At 43.6% G+C, this 19411-nt stretch overlaps 1 protein-coding gene across 2 annotated transcripts in view; it reads right to left on the bottom strand.

Moving 5' to 3' along the window:
- Positions 1–19411, bottom strand: part of SGSH (N-sulfoglucosamine sulfohydrolase) — a 150265-nt gene that overhangs the window by 11536 nt on the left and 119318 nt on the right. The window contains exon 7 of one of the 2 annotated variants that reach the window (XM_089668650.1): positions 3312–3515. In XM_089668650.1, the coding sequence (XP_089524776.1) occupies positions 3312–3515 (204 nt within the window). Of the gene's footprint in view, positions 1–3311; positions 3516–19411 lie in introns of those variants that run through there. The other variant, XM_089668657.1, reaches the window with a different exon arrangement.

Below are 19411 nucleotides of genomic sequence, written 5' to 3'. Positions count from 1 at the left end.
GTGCACTGTATCTATATCCTTTGGTCTCTTGCAGGGCGGTCTTTGAGGGGCAAAATGGGCAGCTGCTGTGGGCCCAGTCATTGCTGTGGGGCCCAAAGCAGCTGCCCCATACTTGCTAACTGTCCCAGTTTACATTGCCTTGTTCCTTTGAATTCTTTGTCCTGCGCTGTGTCCCCATATCTCAGTGTGAAGTGCTGTCACTTATGCTGCCCAGCTCTGCCCTATTGTCAGCTACAGATGACTCACCTGTGTAGACCATGTCAGCATTCACATGGAACTAACCAGCATTCAAATGTAAATAGCGGTGGCATTCATATGCAAATAGTATCCCCAATGTGGCCTTCATATGTAAGTAATGGCAGAATTCACATGTATATTATGCCCCCCCTGAGGTTCCAGCCACCATCATCTCTGGTGAATGCTGCCCACTGGAGAGGTAAACAGAGGCATGCTTGAAAGTCCTGCCTGCAACTGTGTTCATTTGAGCCAAGGTGTGTGTGTGTGTGTGTGTGTGTAAGTGGGGTTGGATGGAGAGGAAGGGAGAGGTTTGGGGTGCAGAGTTTAGCACTGAAATATAGGATGCAAACGTACTGACAAAATGGATAAAGATGTACGTCATGTGTAGGACAGCCCATTCATTTCTGTGGGCTACTGTATGTGCTAGAAATACAGAAGAAAAGTCCCTGACCCTTTATCAAAATCACACCAAGCCACAGTGCGCCACAGCACTGTCAGTTTTGGTGCATGTAAAACAATGCATATCAGCACATATGTGAGGGTGTCATTAACAATTAATGGCACTGCTGTGTATCTGCTAAAGGGCAGCACATTTCTGTGGTGTCAGGAAAGTGATTTTGCATGAGTTTCCGACGTGCACAAATGTGAACATTGGCTAAATGTCTCAATTACATCGGTGGTCAGTGTATATCTTCTCATTACATTGGGGCATGGTGTAGAATCCTTTCATTCACACTAGTTGTCAGAGCCTGGGTCTGAACCTGGGCCTTCTGCGGTGAGTGGCAATGTTTCTTCTTGCTGAGCCACCTGGAATGCTGACAGCTCCCTTGACAATTTGGATGATCCTACCTTGACCAGGTTTGTCATGAACCTTGAACCCCTTGCTCCTCCCACGAACTTCCTGATATAAGCCATGTCTCTGCACTTCCTGTTTGTCAGATTATTGTGCTCTTCAGCCAGTATCTTGCTCCTTGTCTTCTCTATTATCCATATTTTGCTACCACTCGCTATTGACCATTGGCTTGTTCTCAACTATGCTTCTGCCTGATCCCAACCTGCGACTGCTCATTACCGACCTTGGCTTGTTTACTGACCATGCTTCTGTTTGATCCTTACCCGCTTATATGCTACTGGACCTCCGCTCACTCACCTCCTAGTGGGGTGATCCTGAGGACCGTGACCTGGAGCTAACACGCAGCGAAATCCATCTCCACCATCAGGAGCTCTGGTGAACACCGGTTGGTACTCCTCTGTCACAGTGACCTGCCTGTGTACCTATCCTGCTGGTTTCAGGTGAGCCTTTCCACTGCTATAGCAACTGGTCTTTGAGCCTGACCCCTGATTGTGACACTAGTGCTCAGTGTGAATTTCCCCCTTACATTGGTGGTCATTTGTAAATCCCTCCTTACACTGGTGGTTACTGTGAATGCTCTTATTACATTAGTGGTCAGTGTAAATCTCCTTTACATTGGGGTCAGTGGGGAAACTCCCCCTTTATATTGGTAGTCAGTATAAAATCCTAACTTGTATTTGTGGTCAGTGTCGAATCCTCCCTTACAATGGTGGTCCATGTAGAAGCCCCCTTATATTTTAGGGTGGTTAGTGTAAATTCCACCTAACATTGGTATCCAGTGAAGAAATGTATTGGTTGTTGGTGTAAAATCTCCCTTTACATAGATTGTGAGTGCACATTCCCCATTACCTTGGTGGTCAGTGTAAATCCCGTCTTACATTGGTCAACAGTGTAAATCCCCCCTAACATTGGTGGTCAGTGTAGAAATGTCACCTTTCACCCTCATCTAGCACTGCCACTGATTCCGTCCAACCCAAGCACTGCCACTAATCCCATCCCCCTACCAGAACTGTCACTTATCACATCCCCCCTGCACTGCCACGGATCCCATTCCCCCTACCGCTACCACTGATCCCATCAACCCCCAGCACTGCCACTGATCTGAGAAGTCCTAGGATTCCTAGGGGTTTTCTGTTTGTTGTATTTGTGGGTCCCCTCATTTTCTCATTCCATTGTGTGCAGACAGTGAGGAGATGATGTGTTGTATCCTTCAGCAACCAATCAGTGAGACGTAATTAAGTGCTGTAGCCTATAGCAACCAATAAGTGGTAATGATGCACAGTAAGCAATAGCAAACAATCAGTGAGCAGTAATAATGTGCAGTGACTTCTAGCAACCAGTGAGCAGTAGTCACCTGCTGTAATCTCTAGAATCCAATCAGTGTGCAATAATGATGTGTAGTACCTCTAGTAACCAATCGGTTAGCAGTAATGATGTGCAGTAACCTCTAGCAACAATCAGTGAACAGTAATGATGTGCAGTAAGCTCTAGCAGCTAATCAGTGAGCGGAAATGATGGGCAGTAATCTCTAGCAACCAATGGGTGAGTGGTAATGATGTGCAGTAACCTCTAGCAACCAATTGATGAGTGGTAATAATGTTCAGTAACCTCTAGAAACATGTGCCCAGTATAAGTGTGCAATAACCTCTAGCAACCAATCAGTGAGCTGTAAGGGGGGGGTCCAGGAAAGTGTTTGCCCAGGGTCCAATCAATATTAAAGACGGCCGTGTTCTCTTGTAATACTAGCAACAAAAGGTAATGCTGGGCACATGTACTATCAATTCTCCCATGGTTCTCAGTATATGAACTCTGTATGGAGACATACAGTAGTTCACAATTATGTAGAGACACATTTGCTTTGGACCCTGTTAATATGCAAAAATCACGATTGACGGAACTTTACTAAAGTTCCATCACATTACTCCATACTTTCCCTCTCAGTTTTTCTCTCAACTTATTGTTATATTAATTTCTGCCACATTCCTCTTTTATTGAGTCCCCAGCTGCAATTATATTAAGCATATTACATTTTATTTATGTTGATATGATAAGACTTATTCAGAATCCACTATTATTTAAGTACTTCTGCCATATGTGTCTTTTATAACATTGTGATGTGCAGTGAAAATATTTTGTTTTCAATAAATGTGAAATATGACTTGTATATATTAATCAGTGCAAAATTTGTCCCGATTACCAATATCTAGGAAAAGCATCTTACCAAGCAGGCTTGCAAAGGATTCACTGAATTGTCCCCAGCGCTCTGGATGATGAGGAGAAGAGATCAGTAGGGGTTCTGCCCTTCCTGACCAATATAGGTTTGTGCGTCCATTGGGAAATGGGATTCCATTGTCAGAGCTGAATATTACAAGGGTGTCATTCTCACGTCCAGAATTACGTAGCTCAGAGCGGATCAGACCTATTCCTGTAGTGCACAAGTGAGAGATTATTGGCCTCTATTATCAATGTGTTAGTGATGTCAGTTTTACATACAGTGTCTAGACAAAAAGCAAAGAGGAATTAATATTAATATGTTCAATATATTTATTAAATTATCAACTATTAGTGCCATGTTGCTAAGGCCAATTTCAAAACAATATTGCCAGAGCTACAACTTTACCAATGTAAAAGTGTCAATTAGTATTACACCACTTCTATGAACTGCCTCATTGTCTGACAAATACCCTTAGGTATTAATAAAAGATGCATAAGAAGTTCAGGCAAACTGCATTTCAAAATGATCAGTAAATCTACTGTATATATGTAGGCAATTAAGTCTATATCAAATTCACTATTTCCCTGTGAGTATGGCCCTTTCTGCCTCCCTATTTGTCCTTTGATGGAGTAGATAGCCTCAATGAACAATTAGGCTATGAAGATGGGATCAAACTCAACATTTACAGGAAAAGTAGAATCTATGTCTGTGTGATGTCTTATCATGTTTACACCAATACCCTGCTCCCAGGGTGATGCCAGAGACTGATCATAGGTTTTGAACACACAGCATCTCTCTGAATTTTTTTTTTTGTATATTAACCACTTGAGCCCCAGAGGATTTACCCCCCTTAATGACCAGGCCTTTTTTTGCTGTTTGGCGCTGCACTAATTCAAATGATAATTGCGCGGTTTTGCAATGCTGTACCCAAACAAAATTTACGTCCTTTTCTTCACACAAATAGAGCTTTCTTTTGGTGGTATTTGATCACCTGTGCGCTTTTTATTTTCTGCGCTATAAACAAAAAAAACACGAAAATTTTGAATAAAAACCAATATTTTCTACTTTCAGCTATAAAAAATATATCGTAAACTCAAAGTTAGTCATAAATTTAAGCCAAAATGTATTCTGCTACATGTTTTTGGAAAAAAAAATCCCAATAAGTGTATATTGATTGCTTTGTGTGAAAGTTATAGCGTCTACAAACTATGGTATAGATAATTTGAAATTTACACAGCTTTCACTTTCTGACCGCCCATCACATCTCTTGAGGTGCTAAAATACCAGGATAGAACAAACGCCCCCAAATGACCCCTTTTTGGAAAGCAGACACCCTAAGCTATCTGCTGAGAGACATATTGGCCCTGATTCACTACTGGGCGTGGGCGCATATTTATGGGCTTAAGCCCAATTTTCATGGGCTTCCGTCCATTTTTTACCCTGCAACCTAATTCACTATTGAGCAGAGCCCATAAGCAGACGCCCAATCTAATTCACAAAAAGACACACGCCCGGAATCAGACTCACAAAAGCAGACTTGCTAAGAAGCACGTCTAACACCATGAAAAATCACTGTAGAGACATGTTCACTTAGAAATTTGCTTTGCCAAATATCAGGACTTCACTTTAAACAATATCTGCTATTTCCAAAAAAATTAAGAATGTGTTAAAAATCGTTTTTTTTCAAGGAAATCGACACAGTAAAAATCTAGATGCCCGTGCAGTGTCTTTGGCAGATAGAACTGAGCATGTGCAGAACACCTTTTAGTCCTCTGCCATGGGCGTTTGCTTTTTAGCCACTGACTAATAGTGAATCTGATTGTGGATTCCTCTGACAGCCGGCACTCGGTCGCGACTACTGTGTTTAATAAACAGCATTAAGCATATCTTCATGTAATCTAATTAGATTTCCTTCGTTTTAGTGATTATATTTTTGTTTCTTATCCTTTATAATTATTTCTGTTATGATTTTACTTATTTTGAAGGTCTAGATATTATTTTTTTTGAAAGCTGAATGTAAAAATAAAGGTCCGCAATAAAAAAAAAAAAAAAAAAAACAGCGTGGGTCCCCCCTCTCATCCATACCAAGCCCTTCAGGTCTGGTATGGATATTAAGGGGGAACTCCATGCTGAAATTTAAAAAAAAAACCAGCGTGGGTCCCCCTCAATATCCATACCAGACCCTTATCCGAGCATGCAGCCCGGCAGGTCAGGAAAGGGGGGGGACGAGCGAGCACCCCCCCCCTCCTGAACCATACCAGGCCACATGCCCTCAACATGGGGGGGGTGCTTTGGGGCAGGGGGGCTCCCCCCCCCCAAAGCACCTTGTCCCCATGTTGATGAGGACAAGGGCCTCTTCCCCACAACCCTGGCCGGTGGTTGTGGGGGTCTGCGGGCGGGGGGCTTATCAGAATCTGGAAGCCCCCTTTAACAAGGGGGCCCCCAGATCCCGGTCCCCCCCCTACGTGAATGATTCCGCGGTACACGGTCCGCAGACTCATTCACAAAAAAACTAAGTGTGGTGTAAAAAAAACACAGTACAGGGTCTTTGACAAGTCCTTTATTAAAACAATGTCCCCCGAAGTAGATCCAACGTCAATCGCGGCGGCGGCGACCCGAAAAAAGGAAAAAAAAAAAAAGGTTCCGCTCCCGTCCAAGGCTTCCAGCCTAGTGAAGAAAAGCCTAGCTGACAGTTCTTATATAGGTATGGGCGCGGCCAGCCGGGGACATCATCCCAGTGACCCGCCCCATGTCACATGCTTGCTGTTCCCGGCTGGCCCCGCCCCATACCTATATAAGAACTGTCAGCTAGGCTTTTCTTCACTAGGCTGGAAGCCTCGGACGGGAGCGGAACCTTTTTTTTTTTTTTCCTTTTTTCGGGTCGCCGCCGGCGCCGCGATTGACGTTGGATCTACTTCGGGGGACATTGTTTTAATAAAGGACTTATCAAAGACCCTGTACTGTGTTTTTTTTACACCACACTTTTTTTTTTTGTGAAGGAGTCTGCGGGAGCATCTACCGCAGACTCCTTCACGTAGGGGGGGGGCCGGGATCTGGGGGCCCCCTTGTTAAAGGGGGCTTCCAGATTCTGATAAGCCCCCCGCCCGCAGACCCCCACAACCACCGGCCAGGGTTGTGGGGAAGAGGCCCTTGTCCTCATCAACATGGGGACAAGGTGCTTTGGGGGGGGAGCCCCCCTGCCCCAAAGCACCCCCCCCATGTTGAGGGCATGTGGCCTGGTATGGTTCAGGAGGGGGGGGGGGGGCGCTCGCTCGTCCCCCCCCTTTCCTGACCTGCCGGGCTGCATGCTCGGATAAGGGTCTGGTATGGATATTGAGGGGGACCCACGCTGGTTTTTTTTTTTAATTCCAGCGTGGAGTTCCCCCTTAATATCCATACCAGATCCGAAGGGCTTGGTACAGATGGGAGGGGGGACCCCACGCCAGTTATTTAAAAAACAGTTTCTAATTCCCCGCAATACTTTGACATTCAACTGTCAGTGGGGAACTCCGCCGACAGCTGAAACATGAGCGCTGCATTGGTTTTCACTACTAAAACGCCGCATGAGTTGATAACATAACTCATGCGGGATTTTAGAAGCGACAGCCATGTGTTAATGTTTCAGCTGTCAGCGGGGTTCCCCACTGACAGCTGAATGTAAAATAATTCCCTTTATAGCATAAATAATAATAAAAAACAGCGTGGGGTCTTCCCTCCCATCTGTACCAAGCCCTTCGGATCTGGTATGGATATTAAGGGGGAACTCCACGTCGAAAATTAAAAAAAAAACAGCGTGGGTCCCCCTCAATATCCATACCAGACCCTTATCCGAGCATGCAGCCCGGCAGGTCAGGGAAGGGGGGGGGGACGAGCGAGCACCCCCCCCCCTCCTGAACCATACCAGGCCACATGCCCTCAACATGGGGGGGTGCTTTGGGGCAGAGGGGCTCCCCCCCCAAAGCACCTTGTCCCCATGTTGATGAGGACAAGGGCCTCTTCCCCACAACCCTGGCCGGTGGTTGTGGGGGTCTGCGGGCGGGGGGCTTATCAGAATCTGGAAGCCCCCTTTAACAAGGGGGCCCCCAGATCCCGGCCCCCCCCCCTACGTGAAGGAGTCTGCGGTAGATGCTCCCGCAGACTCCTTCACAAAAAAAAAAAGTGTGGTGTAAAAAAAACACAGTACAGGGTCTTTGACAAGTCCTTTATTAAAACAATGTCCCCCGAAGTAGATCCAACGTCAATCGCGGCGCCGGCGGCGACCCGAAAAAAGGAAAAAAAAAAAAAAGGTTCCGCTCCCGTCCGAGGCTTCCAGCCTAGTGAAGAAAAGCCTAGCTGACAGTTCTTATATAGGTATGGGGCGGGGCCAGCCGGGAACAGCAAGCATGTGACATGGGGCGGGTCACTGGGATGATGTCCCCGGCTGGCCCCGCCCATACCTATATAAGAACTGTCAGCTAGGCTTTTCTTCACTAGGCTGGAAGCCTTGGACGGGAGCGGAACCTTTTTTTTTTTTTCCTTTTTTCGGATGGCCGCCGCCGCGATTGACGTTGGATCTACTTCGGGGGACATTGTTTTAATAAAGGACTTGTCAAAGACCCTGTACTGTGTTTTTTTTACACCACACTTAGTTTTTTTGTGAATGAGTCTGCGGACCGTGTACCGCGGAATCATTCACGTAGGGGGGGGGACCGGGATCTGGGGGCCCCCTTGTTAAAGGGGGCTTCCAGATTCTGATAAGCCCCCCGCCCGCAGACCCCCACAACCACCGGCCAGGGTTGTGGGGAAGAGGCCCTTGTCCTCATCAACATGGGGACAAGGTGCTTTGGGGGGGGGGAGCCCCCCTGCCCCAAAGCACCCCCCCCATGTTGAGGGCATGTGGCCTGGTATGGTTCAGGAGGGGGGGGGGGCGCTCGCTCGTCCCCCCCCTTTCCTGACCTGCCGGGCTGCATGCTCGGATAAGGGTCTGGTATGGATATTGAGGGGGACCCACGCTGGTTTTTTTTTTTAATTCCAGCGTGGAGTTCCCCCTTAATATCCATACCAGATCCGAAGGGCTTGGTACAGATGGGAGGGGGGACCCCACGCTTTTTTTTTTATTATTTATGCAATAAAGGGAATTATTTTACATTCAGCTGTCAGTGGGGAACCCCGCTGACAGATGAAACATTAACTCATGGCTGTCGCTCCTACAATCCCGCATGAGTTATGTTATCAACTCATGCAGCATTTTAGTAATGAAAACCAATGCAGCGCTCATGTTTCAGCTGTCGGCGGATTTCCCCACTGACAGTTGAATGTCAAAGTATTGCAGTGATTTATAAACAGTTCTTTAAATAACTGGCGTGGGGTCCCCCCTCCCATCCATACTAAGCCCTTCGGGTCTCGTATGGATGTTAAGGGGTAACTCCACGCTGAAATTAAATAAAAAACAGCATGGGGTACCCCCCTAAATCCATAACACATACTTATCCGAGCATGCAGCCCGGCAGGTCAGGAAAGGGGGGGACGACGACGAGCGAGTGCCTCCCCCCCTCCTGAACCATACCAGGCCACATGCCCATACCAAATTATTCAAACATTTGTAAACAGACCAATTAACTGAAATGGTTTGACATTTGTACCCCAAATATGACGTTCCCTGAGGCGTTGGTAAACCGAGGTACGCCTGTATTAGTATTGCAATCCTTTGTATTGGGATACATAGAACCAACATACATCTGAATTGGCAACATAGCACAACATTTGTGTCACATTGGAGATATCTGGCTAGTTATACTGACCATGCCCAGGGACCTAGGATTGATTCACAGCACAGAAATACAGGCTGGGTTAGCAATGTAGCTCCGTGGATTAGTGGTTAGCCCTACTGCCTCATAACTCTAGGGTTGTCGGTTTGAATCCCAACCCCGGCGAGGTAGTAGCATGATCTCCGTGTGTGGCTGTCTTCACATACATATTCTGGCAACATCTTTGCTTTCTGTCTAAATGATCCCTAAAATGTGAATTAGAATGAGGCCTTGTCTGTTGAAACACCTTCAAAGCTGCACCTTATGTGAATGTCATACAATGGGATAAGATAAGGGCCTGAATCACTAATAGATTTGATAATGATGGTTTACACTCCACCCACTTTTGTGAAGGATTTGGCAAGCAAAGAGCTGACAGAGAGAGAGAAGAGTGAGACGAAGAAGAGTGAGCGAGAGATACATATGAAGAGTGATAAAGAGAGACATTCAGAAGAGTGAGCGAGAGAGAAGAGCGAGCCAGTGAGACAAAGAAGAGTGAGCAAGAGATACATACTGAAGAGTGATAAAGAGAGACATTCAGAAGAGTGATAAAGAGAGAGAAAAGACTCGGTTGGTGAATCCACACATCAAACTTGTCACAAATCCTGGCGTGCATTTTTCCCCCAAATGCATAGCAGACCCTTATCCCAGCAGGCAGGTACCGCACGCCTTCAAAGATTTATTTCCTTTGTTGATTTTCCTGCTTCGTTCACACTATATGCAATTGAAAATTACTCTTTAAGTTGCCAATTTTAATGTGTTTTCTAGAGAATTACTAACTAGTTGTGTTTTCAATTGTGTGTAGCATTGCGATTTCTATTTGAGTCTAGATGTTAAATTGCTAATAAATGGCCACAATTCTCAAATACCTTTGAACTCTCGCTGCAACAAATGGTGTATGTTAATACACTCACATTCATTATATCCAATATCAGGTACGATGTCAATGCACAAATCGCACCTGAAAATGCACACCCTGGATGTGACTTGTCATGTGATTGGCATGGCCAGCAGCTTGCTCTTTGCATGGAAAATTGCACCCAATGTTACTGGGGGCCAACACCACTGTCACATCTAATCCGATGCGGCAATTGTCCAACTTACAGTGAAGTTGCACGAGTTCACAATCCAATTGGATGTGAACAGAGCCTACAGTGGCCAATAGGATGCGACTTGGTCTACGATTTGCAAGTCGCCTGTCATGCCAATTGCATGGCAATCGCAAACAATGTTACTGGGGGCTACCCGGTCACATTAAAGCAGATTTCTAAGTGGTGTTATTGACACCACAGTCACATCATGTGACTTGCATAGAAGTTGCATGATTTCAAAGTCGGGGTACATGGTGATTTCAAGTGCAATTTGCAAGACATTCGACATCGATCTCTCAGCAAATTGCATGAAAAGTAGTGTATTCATTACTCTATTATTACTTGCGCTCCTACCAAGTTTGAACCACAACAATATGAACGCTCCAATAGCGTGCTCATTGAGTGGGACTTGGCATGTGATTTGCACAACATGCAAGTTGTAAATCGTCTGCAAAGTCGCACCCTATTGTCTGCTATTAGAGTGACCACATGGGTGCGTTTCAAACACTGATTTCTATAGTAGTACATGTACTACTTTAGTGGCAATTTGCATAGAGATCTGTGTCAGATGTCTTGAAAATTGCATTGAAATGGTCAACTTTACTGTAAGTTGCATGATTTGTAAATCAGCTTTGCCCAGAGTGTAATGTTTGGTGATGTTTGATTTCTGGAGTGTTTTACCAATTGATGGGAAATTCACCATACTAGTCAAATCGATTTGTCATTTTCAGTATTGCATACAAGATGTGGTCATGTGACTGTCTTAACTCATGCGAGAATCTGGAGGGAATTGTGACCATAGTAGCAATAAAGGTTCCAATTGGGGTTCCCTTTCACATCCCTGCTCAATGTTCTGTTGTATGCTGCACACGTACATTTCACTGTATATATCTTTCTGATTTGTGGGGCCTGTATACCAAGGGTTAATGCAGGTAGGAAGCGGATTCATCAGGTGAAAACACTTTCACTGACCAAACTAAGGTCAGTGGTGGGTGTGGCTTCATTGGGTGTGGGGCCTTGTTTGGCGCGCTCCAAATACAACCTAGTTTATATAAAGACGTGCAGTAGGGAGTGATTTGGCCTGTTACTAGGCCGGGTGGTTTGTGACTAAGTCCTTGCTTGTAGTGGTTTGGGGGAGGAAGAGATTTTGTGCTGAATTGCCCCAGACACCACTCAGGCTGTGTTTGGAAGTGGGCTGGAAATGTTTGCATATTTTTGGCCTTGTAAAGTGTGTTTGTGTGTTATTGCACAATGATTGTGTTTTTTCTCTTTGCATTGAAAGCCTCACACATGTCAATCGTTTTGTTTAAAATCTGCTTTTGTTTTAATTTTGCTTGCTTATTTAGACTCAAATGCATTTTTCTTACAAACCTGCTGACAAATGTATGTGTAGGGGATTTGTAGAGGTGGGAGGGGATTTGTAGAGGTGGGAGGGGATTTGTAGAGGTGGGAGGGGATTTGTAGAGGTGGGAGGGGTTTTTCACACATGTCTTGTTTTCTTTATATTTTGATGTGTAGACTTTTTTTGTGAATGGATCTTTATACTAAATGATTGTGTAAGTAAACCTTATGTGCACGAAAATGTTACTTGATTCATCTTCCCCTTTGTTTCCTGCTATAACCTGAGCACACACAGTTCATTAGAAGTATCTTTAGATTGTAAGCTCTTATGAGCAGGAGTGTTTTATTTTTGCCACATCAATCCTATTTTTGTGACTCACCAAGATATTGACTGTACCTACTTGTTCCTGCTGACCAAATAAATGAAGATATATTTGATCAATAAATGTTTCACCGATGTTTTTGTGTTTATTTTATGTTCAATATATGAACAACCCTAATAGTTACTTTGTATACTTATATAATCTGCTCAAATGTAGCTTGTAAGAGCGTGAATATGCAAGTGTGTGCAAACTGGCTTTTTCCAAACCAAACAAAAAAATAAAAAACCTGCTTGCACCACAATATTATGTACTAATGAATATGTCACATTCACTGTGCAGCCAGCTCCAGGTTTTCTACAATTTGATTTACAGTAATAAAATAGTCCCCACTGTATGTTGATTTTTGGCCTTTGGCAACAAAGATATATTAACCAAGGTTTAAAAAGAAAAAAAATCACTAAAACACACATTCGCGAAAGCTATCATAGCCGTGCATAGAAATGAGCGATCGTGCATAGATATGCGCGATCGTGCACAAATAAACGCCAAACAGGTGTCCCCCATGGCGCACGAGCAGCTATCTTCCTGGAAGTCCGTCATCTGGTGCGCACGCACCCGGAAGTGGTTGTGGGGAGTGTAAGTGGATGAGAAGTGGTTGGAGGTTTTGTGTTGGTTGAAAATTTTGATAACTTTATTGGCATTTGGACATGGCGAGAGCACAGTTCTCAACTGAGGAGATGATCCTTATATGTAAAGTAACTGTGGCCATTGCAAATATGTTTATAACATGTGAGGGACAGGTAATTGTCATTTTGTGGGTGGGGCCTAGCAGAATCTCACTTGGTGCACATGCTACTTATCTGCACATTAGCTCCTGGGTATTGATGGGTCAATTATATTAACCACTTGCCTACTGGGTACTCCTACCCCCTTCCTGTCCTGGCCAATTTTCATCTTTCTGCACTGTTACCCTTTGAATGACAATTGTGCGGTCATGCCACATTGTACCCATCTTAAATTTGTATCAGTTTTTTCAGACAAATAGAGCTTTCTTTGGGTGGTATTGACTTGCTGCTGTGAGTTTTACTTTTTGCTCGATAAACCACAAAATAGCTCATAATGAATAAAAGGCTGTTTATATTATAACATTTGGTAAACTGGTAATTTAGCAACACTGATGTGCGTTGATGAGGCGGCACTGCTGGCCACAGGTGGGCGGAACTGTTGGGTGGCACTGGTGGGCACTGATCATCGGGGCCGACCCCTGCTTTGATAACTGCTGGTTCTTGGCAGTACTTTCCACACATTCTGACAGCGTGATGAAAGTGCAGCCAAGACCCGGCAAATGCATTTCTCGGTGATCAGCGTGTCATTGGACATGGCTGATCACATGGTAAAAAGCCGCTGTGATTGGTCTTTACCACATCACGTGATCAGCTGTGTCCTTAGGACACAGCAATCACGGAGAGCGCGTTCTGCCAGGATGTCATATGACACCCTCCCAGAGCTGCCTGGATGCAGTGTAGCGTTATTCGGCTATCTGCGGTCGCCAAATAGGTAACCAGCTAGGCCTTCATGGCTAATCTTTGAATATCTGGACATGTATACTGCGTATAATGCATTACATTCTACAATGTGTTGGTGTACATGGTATTACAGTGTGCAATGCGTTGCTGGATTCTGCATGACAGTGGACAGCGTATCACAGTGTGCAATGCGTAGCTCCAGCCTGCATGACAGTGTACAGTGCATTACAGTCTACAATGTGTGGGTGTACACGGTATCACAGTGTGCAATGCGTTGCTCCATCCTGCATGACAGAGTACAGTGCATTACAGTCTACAATGTGTGGGTGTACACGGTATCACAGTGTGCAATGCGTAGCTCCAGCCTGCATGACAGTGTACAGTGCATTACAGTCTACAATGTGTGGGTGTACACGGTATCACAGTGTGCAATGCGTTGCTCCATCCTGCATGACAGTGTACAGTGCATTACAGTCTACAATGTGTGGGTGTACACGGTATCACAGTGTGCAATGCGTTGCTCCATCCTGCATGACAGAGTACAGTGCATTACAGTCTACAATGTGTGGGTGTACACGGTATTACTTTGTACAGAGTATTACAGTGTGCAATGCGTTGTACACTGCAGTGTGCACTAAAGCATTTTACACTCATGCACTGTACACACTAACGCATTTGACATTTTTAGTGTGCAATGCGTTAGTGTGCAATGCCTTGGACAGTACAATGCATTTGCAGTATTGGTGTATGTTTATTAAGCACAGATAATTCATCTGATTTTAGTTATCAAGGAGAAGTCTTCTCTGTCCCCCTGTTTATGAGGTGGAGGACAATTGTTTTCCGAAGAGGAGAGGAGACATTTTTTCAAGGAGATCTGTATAGATTTCCAGAGATATGTGTAGATGGTTGAGGGGCTGCATGTGATCTCTGGAGATAATTGTGATTAACGATCACCTGAGTTAAACCAGTGAATGAAAAGTGTAAAAAAACATGGATTGAAAATAATCTGCACTGACCACTGTGCTTTGTCAAGCCACATATTGGCACATTCTGGTGTCACACAGATGCGATGTGAAATTTGCAGTGTTTTCTGTGCAAGCGCTGCACCGCATCACAACCGCAACCCCTTCATGCCACCTGCTGCGGCTTTCTAGGTGAAGTTACCAACACACCAATATTGGTACACAAAGCGTATTGCGATTTGCCAAATTGGATGGCATGCCTATTCACACCCATGTGCATACCCTGAAAAAGGGTCCTGCACATTTTTGGCCCGGATGCGGTGCAATTTGAGGTGTGCAAAATGTTTGTCTCTAATTGCAACGCACACAAATTGCATGTGATTTGCCCAGGAGTGCGGTGTTAGACCACAATGCATGTATGTGAAGCCAGAATAAAAGGATGTGGATTTTGTCTATTTTTACTTGCGCATGTTAACATTATGTAAGTGCATTTTTCTTCTGTTTAACATGCTATAGAAATGCAACATGCATTTGGATGGAGTGTTTTTGTATGTGCATTTTGGAAGTATTCTAAACACACATTGACCCTAGGGCCACACCATATCTTATGCAGGCCATAGATGGGTCGAAAATCGGCCGATTTTTCGGCCGAAAATAAAATCGGCCGATTTTCGGATCGTTAGTGGGCTATTTGTTCGGCCGTTTTTCGGTATTTTGGCAGATTTTTTTTTTCGGTAAAGTTGGAAAAAAACGGCCGAATTTGCCGATCGGCCGATTTTCGCGGCAATGATGGGCAAATCGGCCGATTTTTTTACTGATAAAAAATCTGCACATGAGCAGTGACCTGCAAGAGGAAGACAAAAAGAAGAAAAAGAAGAAGAGGATGATGATGATGAAGATGATGAAGAAGAGGATGATGATGAAGAAGAAGAAGAAGAGGAAGAAGAGGATGATGATGAAGAAGAAGAGGAAGAAGAAGAGGAAGAAGAAGGATGAAAAATGAGAGGAATTCCAGTATGGCAAAAAGTGTCCCTGCAGAGAGCTCCGCTATTTCTTTGACAGTTCCTTGACATTTACAGCGGTTGCAACATTGTATCTATTTGTTTCCGAATAAAAACATCTGTATCCGAAATGGATACAAATACATTGTTGCAACCACTATAAATGTCAAAGAACTGTCAAAGAAATAGCGGAGCTCTCTGCAGGGACACTTTTTGCCGGCTGTAGACGGGATGAAAATCGGCCGATTTTTTTTTTTTTACCATTGCTGGTAACGTCGGCCGCTTGAACAACCGATTTTTCATTTTTTAAAAGAAAAATCGGCTGTTTTTCTCCCCGTCTATGGCCTGCATAAGCATTAGTGTGCCTGGGGGAGGGGGGGACCTTTGGCCTTTCCAAACACAGTAGATGCTCCAAGAATGTTTCCTTAAACTCTTGAAATGGTTAAAAAGGAAAGACACTCTAGATAGCCTGCACTGAGAATTGACTGTCATGATGACGTGTCAATGATTATTTGCTCTCATTTTTCAGGAGTGGTACTGCTTGCGGTTGAAGCTGGTAGAAATCCACCTTCACGTCCTCCACTCACCTTCACTTGTGGCCAGTGGATATTTTGTGGCCGCAGGCAAGAACTGGCATCGAGGACCTGCATAATGACCCTGGCATGCCAGAGGTGGTTTGGAAGCAGCACAGCAATTTGACCATCCCTTTCCTCTATGTTGGTTTTAGGGTGCAGAATTGCTTCTCGTTCGTGAACGGACTGTCGCCGGATATCAGAGTCCCCATATTTTCAAGATATGTTTTAGCCATGTTGGCTTATTTTTATGTTATTTTCCAAGTGTGTCGCACCTAACCGCACAGTAGTGTGGTGCCATGCGTATTTGTGGCTGTGAATGGGGCTGTTTTTAATAGACGTGTGTAGGTGCAACAACGTTTTCATCATGGTACCTGCGCACATCTACATAGGGCATTGCATTTCTTTGCTGTGCTGGAAAATGTGTGTTCTTGCATGCGTTTCTGCACCACCAATGGTGTGAACAAGTCCTAAGGGCTGGTTTACACTATAGAAACAGTCTAGATGTGTTCCTGATGGGTTTTTTTCATGCCCTTTTGGCATGCATGTTTAGTGTGTTCCAGTACATTTTGGATGCGTTTTGGACATGTTTACATTGCATTTTTGTATCCCTTCCACTTATTTTTTTCTATTTTCTTTGTATTCAATGTAGTTAGGGACATGTGCATTTTAGTACATTCAAGGACGTTTCAATGTGTTCCAGTACAGTTCTGTGCAGAAACAATGCAGCGCTGATGTGAACTATGACATTGACAACCATATAACCTTCTTTCTGTGCATTTGTGATGCTGAAAAAGCAACTGAAACACATGTAGTGTGAACTGGCCCTAAAGGTTATTAGAGGTCAGGGAACAGGACTGACCAGGAATTGTGAATTCAATCAGACTAGTGGTGAGATACAATCAGCAATTGTATAATAATGTGAGATCTGAACTGTAGCTGATAGAAAATGAGACACATTCACTTGATCAGTAAATAGATAGTTAAAGAGTGGGGCGGTGATCCATAGATTTGCATATGGGACAGGTGATGATGGGGTGGGGGAGGGGGTCAAGTTGTATAAGGAGACAGATTTTAAAGAGAAAAAAGTTGCAATGAAATATACACGGCATGAAACTTGCACATGACCTAATTGGCAGAAGAACAGTACGCAAGTAACATTCATCCACTTTCTAGTCACTAGGCAAAATCATAATTGATTGATCAATATTCCTGCCACAACCCAGAAAATTGATCTCCATTTTTTTGGGATGTTGCCAAGACTGGGATTAGAACCCATGACCCAAGTGCTGTAAGTTCTGAGCTCTAACCACTAAACCACTGTGGGAAACACAGTTTGAGCTATAATGTAGAATAGTTACATTGTTTAAAAATGATAAAGCGAGCGCTGGTCAAATGATATAGACTAGTAAAATGGTATTACACAAGATAAATATAACCACGAACAGTAGTGCATGAACTCGTGAAAGGTCATCCACCCCTGTGACAGTGTACTACACTATTGAGCACCTTTCTGGCTCCTGTGGCTGAGCTAATTCCTCCCCAGGACCATTTGGGCACCCACCCTGATGGATGGATGGATGGAGCTGGATGACTAACCCATAGCTGCCAGCATACCGCTGCACCCCCAGATGTGCGATGTGTATAACCCATGCACATTAATACTTTTTTTCTGGTGAGTGTAGACCAGTCCCAAGGGTGGTTTACCTTTCACGAGTTCATGCACTACTGTCCGTCACGGAGAGACCACACGTGCCATTCATAGGCACTCTCTGAGTTGGTACTCTCACACGAAGGACATTCCATTATTCAAGAATGATTCTATGAACTTATTTTAGCACGATTTACCAGTTTACATCATTATTGCAATTCTTTGCACTTTTTGGTTTTTACATGCGTTCATTATTGATCACATGCATTTATGGCGCTGCACTTGTCTTTAACATAGAATAGTTATGTGATTAAAGAGAATGAAGATATATAACTATATTGGGAAATTAGAAGTATATAAATTATTTGAGATATAAGTGTGAAAAATTTGAAAATAAAATGTATGACATTCATTAGTAAATGCAATACTTTCCTGATCATTTTGGAGAAACAGCCAAAAAAAAATAGCAAAAGAGAATTTTCAGAATGTAATAGTACAGCTGTATTAGAATTTTCTATCAGAAAGACGCCAATGTTAATAAAGCCCGCGCTTGTGCGCCATCTAGCGAATATATCCGGTATTGCACCTAAAAATGTGCCAGACAGGATACCTCATTCACTAATGGCAAAGTAGTCAGTAGACGCTCGTTAATGAGCTTGCTAGACGCTGGTCAGACCACTGATTGATTGACCGGAGTCTGCCTGAATGGTCAGTCTCTGCTATTACACTCACATCTTAGTGAATCAGGGCCATTGTGTCCATGGAAGATTTATTTTTTTTCCACAAGTTTCTGGAAAATGACAAAAACGTTTTTTTTTGTTTTTTTTTTACACAAAATTGTCATTTAAATGATTTATTTCTTGCACAAGCCATGGGTATATGTGGAATTATACCCCAAAATACATTCTGCTACTTCTACCGAGTATGAGGATACCACACGTGTGACACTTTTTGGGAGCCTAGCCACATACAGGAGCCTGAAATCCAATGAGCACTTTGAAAGCCTGAAGGTGCGTAACTTCTTCATTTCACTTCCCCACTACCTATCACAGTTTCGGAGGCCCTGTAATGCCAGGATAGCACCAAACCCCCCCAAATGACCCCTTTTTGGAAAGTAGACACTCCAAGGAATTTAAAAAGAGGCATGGTAAGTATTTTGCAGATCTAATTTTTTCTCAAAAGGTTGTGAAATATAAAAAAGAAAAGAAAAAATATATTTTTATTTTCTTTCTTCATTTTCCAAAAACTTGTGGTAAAAAAATAAATTCTTCTATTGATTCAACATGCCTCTCAGCAAATAGTTTGGGGTGTCTACTTTCCAAAAAGGGGTCATTTTGAGGGGTGGGGGCATTTTATGCCCAGCATTAGAGGTTTATGCCACACATCACTCACTCTTCTAACCACCTGAAGACCAAGCCTTTTCTGACACTTTTTCTTCACATTAAAAAAATCTGTATTTTTGCTAGGAAATTAAAGTGAACCCCCAAACATTATATATTTTCTTAGAGCAGACACCCTAGTAAATAAAATGGTGGGTGGTGCAATTTTTTATCTCACATATTACTTACACAGCGATTTTTCAAACGCAATTTTTTTGAAAAATATACACTTTTTTTAATTTTAATGCACAAAAACACAATATATTGGCCAATTATTTGGTATGCTATAAAAGATGATGCTATGCTGAGTAAATAGATACCAAACATGACATGCTTTAAAATTACGCATGCCCTGTGCAATGGCGACAAACTGCATACATTTTTAATATCTATAGGCAACGCTTTAAAAGCCTTTACAAGCTACCATTTTAGATTTACAGAGGAGGTCTAGAGCTATAATCACTGCCCTTGATC

Source organism: Staurois parvus, unplaced genomic scaffold (genome assembly GCF_062004578.1).
Source record: "Staurois parvus isolate SC_StPar_1 unplaced genomic scaffold, SC_StPar_1.0 ptg000008l, whole genome shotgun sequence".
Classification (NCBI taxonomy): Eukaryota; Metazoa; Chordata; class Amphibia; order Anura; family Ranidae; genus Staurois; species Staurois parvus.
The sequence above is the reverse complement of the archived record's forward strand: the minus strand, read 5'-3'. Positions and strand labels throughout refer to the sequence as shown.